This window comes from Bremia lactucae, linkage group LG5 (genome assembly GCF_004359215.1).
Source record: "Bremia lactucae strain SF5 linkage group LG5, whole genome shotgun sequence".
In the NCBI taxonomy this organism is placed as follows: domain Eukaryota; phylum Oomycota; class Peronosporomycetes; order Peronosporales; family Peronosporaceae; genus Bremia; species Bremia lactucae.
This window is the reverse complement of record NC_090614.1, coordinates 1,626,814-1,633,107: the sequence shown is the minus strand read 5'-3', so window position 1 is coordinate 1,633,107 and position 6,294 is coordinate 1,626,814. Positions and strand designations below refer to the sequence as shown.

The 6,294-nt window shown below is 45.4% G+C and overlaps 2 protein-coding genes across 2 annotated transcripts; one reads left to right on the top strand and one right to left on the bottom strand.

The window, feature by feature from the left end:
• Positions 1-2,350: 2,350 nt before the first annotated feature.
• CCR75_004414 (uncharacterized protein) lies at positions 2,351-4,420 on the top strand (the record flags this gene model as incomplete). Its single annotated transcript, XM_067962500.1, has 1 exon — positions 2,351-4,420. One exon carries the CDS (start codon positions 2,351-2,353, stop codon positions 4,418-4,420), a length of 2,070 nt encoding a protein of 689 aa, XP_067821177.1.
• Positions 4,421-4,758: 338 nt separating this feature from the next.
• CCR75_004415 (uncharacterized protein) lies at positions 4,759-6,099 on the bottom strand (the record flags this gene model as incomplete). Its single annotated transcript, XM_067962501.1, has 1 exon — positions 4,759-6,099. The coding sequence occupies one exon, from the start codon at positions 6,097-6,099 to the stop codon at positions 4,759-4,761; it is 1,341 nt and encodes a 446-aa protein (XP_067821178.1).
• Positions 6,100-6,294: the final 195 nt, after the last annotated feature.

The following is a 6,294-nucleotide window of genomic DNA, read 5'->3' as shown; positions in this document are numbered from 1 at the left end:
TTGCTAACGCTAGAACTAAAACGATTCTTGCGTTATCTGCGTCTTGGCAAAGTCAAGCAGATCTGCGTACTTTGCACAGATGACAATTACTTGGTCGATATTCGGTCGGCAGTAGGATTTCCTGAGAACGAACGGATTCTCACCAGCTCATCGATGGACGAAAGTGTCCTCGATGAGAAGACTCGGATGGAACAATATTTGTCCCAATCCTGGGAGTCTATGAAGCCAAATTATTAAGATGAGATTTGATCAATTCAAGAATGTATTTCCCGAACTTTTAGCGTGGGAGCTTCCGAAGGATAAAGGCACTCGACACGAAATCGATCTGATACCAGGTTTTATACACTAATAATGGAGAACGTGATTCAAGTCAAGGTATTGACTTGGGTTCGGCGAACGAGGCGAACTCAATTTCCCTCATGGTTGCTCTCTAACACTCCTAGAATAATTTTAGCGTTAACGTTAATATGAACAATGGGCTGTTCGCTCCCGAAAAGAATCCCTCCTCCATATCCATTTAAAATTTGAGTGGTGAAAACCGGTTCCTTGCTGAATGCTTCTCGAACCACTGTGAGGTGAAGGGGATTCGAAGGAGTTATCTCGTTCGATGGCGAGAATATCCACCCTCCTATGATAGTTGTGAACCTCGTTTCCAACTGATGATGGACGTTCCGGGTCTCGTTCGACACCCAACCTCCTCGACAGAGGGTCCATCAGAACGCGAGCGCAAAAAGCGCTCGTAAAAGGATTGGAGTCTCTTAATTCCTTTGCACATGTCACAAGAGATGAGCGTGCTCCAGTAAGGGTCCTTAAGGGAGTATGCTCCTTAAGGGCATAACCTGTACCCTAAAATTGTATGGGCATGAGTCCCCTCACGAGAGGCAAGGTAGCCCTGCCTCTTGACAGACAATGTAGCTTGTAGCGTGCACCGGCTACGATCCGGTTTTCAGACCGGTCACGGAAAGCATCCAGTTTGTCAAGACAGGCCTCGCGGTTATGCTATGCACATTCTGATCAGATGCTTTCCAAGCTAAGAGCAAAGGAGTGATCTCCTTTCCCGCTTACATGTGCACCATCGATGCCGAAAAAGGCATCGATAACGAATTTCGTTCCGTCCTCACCAGACTTGTGAAACCTGGGTGAGTTGAATAACGAAACTTGCTAGATATCATTGGTCATACATGTCCCACGAGTCAAGTTGCCCGTGTTAAACAACTTCAACATCACCTTTTAGTAGTCACGCTAGAGCCGAAGGTTTACCGGTCGTGGCCTCGGGTGAACCGGAAGCCTTCACCGTAGCCACTGAGTCGAGCGATGACGCCGACACATGCCAGTCACCCACAATGAGAGTAGCAGGTGACTTGGACCAGTCACCTCCAAGTGGAGTACTTCTCAGTAGACGTTAATGCGTCTACTATTACATTTGCATCGCTCGTAGCCGCACTTAGCCGTGCTGCTGCCAGCTTTGCGGTTTCACAAGCCACGCACACGGGTTTCGAAACAATGCGCAATTGTTAGTTGAAATTAAAGTTAACCAACAAGGGCTCATTTGCAGGGAGAGACATAATAGTATCTTCTGCCACTCTACATTAGTTACTATATTGAGAGTTGTTTTTAAGGGGGTGACGTTAGAGGTGTCCCGTTTCATAAAAATTATTTCTTCCAAGAAGAATAATGAATATTTTATTCTATGATAGAAAAAAATGATTTATTTTATTAATTATGACTTCATAGTTCCAATAATATTACCAAATTTGGTAATATTGACGCAACAAGACACTAAAGCCTAAGAAATTACCCTTCTTTGCTAAGACTTCTCAGCTACTGAGAACCTTCCTCTGCACGTCGTGTACGTGAAGTAGTCGAGGCACTGTAATCAGTGTAGGTTGACTAGTACTATTATCAGCTAGCAAAAGGTGCCCTGTCACAGTGTTGCAACGCAATTTTTTATTCAAATTGATTGCTGAAATCTTCTCCAATGTTGTATATTATAGCAATTTGACACAACATAGAAAAAAAACTCGTATTTCTGTAAGGACAAATATTCCTATATAATAGCATAATCAGTTCCTCCATTATCAAGATTTAAAGCTGAAGTAGTAAATTAAATTAAAAAAAACAATCAACTTCTACTTCCTTTCACATTTTGTAAAAATCATTAAACAATCAAGTATCAACTTCAAGATGAACACGTCCGCCAATCATCTCTATTTAAAACCCCAAAATCTCCTTCAAGTCGACAAAATTGTAACTTCATTTTTAAATTTGTGGTTGCGCAAACACCCTTACAAACACTCCACTTCCCACTCCAGTCCTACATTTGCCAACTCGTCCTCACGCGGTATTCCCCATGTCATCCCCTTCTTCGCCTCGGCGTCCACTCACGCTCCCTGAAAAGATTTTAACGCACTGGGCCGTGGGGCTCACAAAGCCTGAGGTCTCACCCGGTCAAATGCTGTGCGTAAAGGCCCAGTGGACCCTCGCGTGTGAAATCACGTGGAAATCCATGGACAAAACGTACCAAGACATGGGTCGTCCACGTATTTGGCGCAACGATCGATTTTGGCTCGCCGTGGACCACACTGTTGACCCACGCGTGAATCATCAACCACGTCAACAGATGATGATTCAAGCGTCGGCGGACTTTGCCAACGAGGCGCAGCTTACCAACTACCAGCCTCCAAATACCACGATCTTACACACGGAGTTTTATCGTCAACGGGCTCAGCCCGGTCAAATTGTCGTGGGTGCCGACTCCCATTCGTGCAGTACAGGTGGCCTGGGTGCATTTGCCATTGGTTTGGGCGCCGCTGACGTCGTAATGCCGCTTGTAACTGGCGAGACATGGATCAAGGTCCCCGAGACGGTGTTAATTGAATTTTGTGGGTCGCCTCCATTGGGTATGGGGGGAAAAGACGTCATGTTGTATACCCTCGGGCAACTCAAGTGCAATACTGTGGCCATTAACCGCTGTGTCGAATGGGGTGGCAACATTGCGGCCCTTTCCTGCGATGCGCGCTTTGCAATTAGCAACATGACTGCCGAATTTGGCGGCATTGCAGGAGTGTTTCCAGCGGATGAAAGGACTGCAGCATACCTTCAAAAGCGTCCCGATCATAATCAAGACGCGCTCTTCTTTCGAGCCGATAAAGAAGCCAAGTATGTCGAAACGTATCAAATTCACTTGAATACCCTGGAACCCCAAATTGCCTTGTTTCCATCGCCCGATAATGTAAAACCCGTGTCCGAAGTCGTTGGAATGAAGCTCGATGGGTGTTTTATTGGCGCGTGTACGACAGCTGAAGAAGATTTAGTTCTTGGAGCTTTGGTGTTGGAAGTGTGTTTAAAACAAGGCATGATTCCCGTACGACAGGGCCATCGACGCGTGACACCCGGGAGTCAAGTGATTATTGAAAATCTACGAAATCATGGCTTGTTACAAGTATATGAAGACGCGGGGTTTACTATTGGTGCACCCGGATGTAGTTTTTGTCTCGGGATTGCTGCCGATGTGGCAGGGGAGAAGGAAGTGTGGCTGAGTTCTCAGAATCGTAATTATCGGAATCGAATGGGCAAAGGATCCATTGCAAATTTGGCGTCGGCTATTACTGTTGCAGCATCGAGTTTTACCATGCAAGTTACGGATCCACGTCCCTTTTTAAAGCATATTGATCGTGCCAAATTAAAAGCTGCGGTGCCTGAATTACCTGCAGTACCAATTACCATAACGGATGTCAAGCCAGAACTTGTCAACCATACACGAGAGAATCCTGGAATGGACGTGGATGCCACAGCATCGCTCGAAACGTTTACAGGATCAATTCGTGGCCGTGTGCAAGTCTTTGGTGATAATATTGATACCGATGCGATCTTACCCGGTGAATTTTTATGTGAAAACGACATGGCAGCATTAGGAAAAGTGGCGTTTTTACATACGCACCCTGATTTCCGTTTAAAGGTGCAAGAGGGTCAAGATATTCTTGTTGCAGGTCATGGTTTTGGCTGTGGCTCGTCACGGGAACAGGCCGTGACGGCATTAAAAGGCGCGGGTATCAAAGCTCTTATTGCACGATCGTTTGGGTATATTTTCTCCCGCAATTATCAAAACTTTAGTCTCGTGGGGATTCAGCTTGATAATGATCGTTTCTATGAACTTGCGAAAGAAAACGTTGATATGATTGTCAATATGACGGGACGTACGATTGACGTCGGAGGTGAAACCTTTCGCTTTCAAATGTCCTTGTTTGAAGAACGATTGCTTGCAGGGGGAGGGATTCTGCCATTGTATAAGAAATTTGGCAATCGTCTCTTTCGCGTAGCGGTACAAGACCCTCAAAGCACGAAAGAAACCTGTAACGAGGACAATGGATGCTCGAATGAGAAGGCTTCCGTACGTGTATCTAGTGATCTCTCGTGGTAGAATAATTGGAGTTGAAAGCGTTCAATTGATTTAAGTGACGTAATTTGACTCGTTCTAGGAAAATACGATTGCTAAAGATAAAGCGTTAAAGGACTATTTGTAGTTGCTAATGGAATACTGTTGTCAATTCCCTGACAGATCACTCGTACGATCTCTTGACGCAATTCAAAACGTTTGACGTGTTCTCGGCAGGTTGTTCCATGAATGGATCGGACATTCATGCTGATCATACACTGCTTGCAAGCCTATGAAGCGAAAAGTCCAGAGGTACGAACTCGTACAAGCCTCTCTCTCTCCGTCCCAAGACCTTAAAAAGGTCTTCACCCTGCGTGTTTCATTTATTCGTCGTAAATGATAAACGTCTTATTAATAATATCGCGTCGTCGTGTCGAGATGCCAAGTTCACCACGTCGAATCTCATCCGGGTGATTTCGAGAGTGTAAAATACAACTCAAGCACACAGTCACGCACTTTGAGAGCGAGTCGATCAATACGGGCATCTTTCGACAACATCGTCCACAGGTCCATTCATTACAACGTTGACAAGTATATCGTTTTCGAAAAAACGAAAAACCATGTTGACATACATTGCAATGCGCGTGCAATGACTCGGACTCGCCATGGGACAGTGGTTTAGAATCCAAAGACAAGTGGCCTCCAATACTTGTTTTCTCGGCATAACTTCGGATGTTTCCAAGACGAGCACAGGCGAGGTCAAGCCACTGCGATCGTTTGATCGAAGCGCATTTACTCTTTGGATCCAAGTGCGATGCAAACGTGACGTCAACGACACCAGGGGTGTCCGTTTCTACGACAGTATACACTTCACATCGAATGGACGCGCGGAGATACTTGAAAGCAGGTTGCAATGCTGGAATCCGAATGGATTCCAAAATACGAAACCCCAGTAACTTTCCTTCGGATGTTGTTTTCACGTCCGTGTAGTCTAAGAACACGAGATCCAAAGGTGCGGTTCCAAATGGATTCTTCATTGCTTGGTACTTGAGTCCACAATGAAAATACCGTGACGTCGTGGAGTCGGCACAAGACGCAAGTACTTTGGCTTCAATCACTTGATCTGCACCGAAGATAATCTTTTGAGCGTCGGCAAATGCTTGGGTCGATGCCCCCGTTGAAAGAATTGACATGACGTTCTTAACCGAAGCATTCACACGGGTACTTCCACGAACTTCACACTGGGAACGTTTTGATTTAAAGAGGTGGACACCATTTTTAAGCTTCGTAAACTCCCAATTCGATCCAATAACATCACTTTCTTCCGCTGGGGAGATGTTACTTGGCTCTCGAATGTCGTCCGTCGCATCATTTGAGGCAAAAGCAAGGGCAATTGTGTATCGGCGTTTAATATAGCCATAGCAACCGGCTTTCTGAGCTGGACTTAGAAACGTCGTGTTCTCAAGGTCCAGGTTACGACAACGTCCTCTTGCGTCGTAATTGGATCGACACCGTACTCGGTGTTTCAATCGATTGTTGTTCATGTCATTGTCGGGAACTACGTCTTGATGTTCGTCGTTGTCACTGTCTTTCTCTTTTCGAACCTTTCCATTAAATAAAGGCGTTGCAATAAGTCGCTGGTGGAGAGTAGACCAGAGCTCCTGGCGCTTGCCTTTAAGCCACACGTTCTCCGAATTGGTCGAGACGGTGCGTCTGCCTTCCATGTTTTTTTAAAATTAACGGTGAATTTGTGTTAAGGTGCTGACTCTTTAAAACGTAAAATGACACTAATGAATTCGTTTTTGTCACGAACAAGGGATGGTGGACATGCGCGTAGACTATATGGTACGATAGCACCATCTGGGAGCAAATTCATGGTAGCGACTTTGTAGTGGGCTTTGCTACAGTTGGCGAGACTA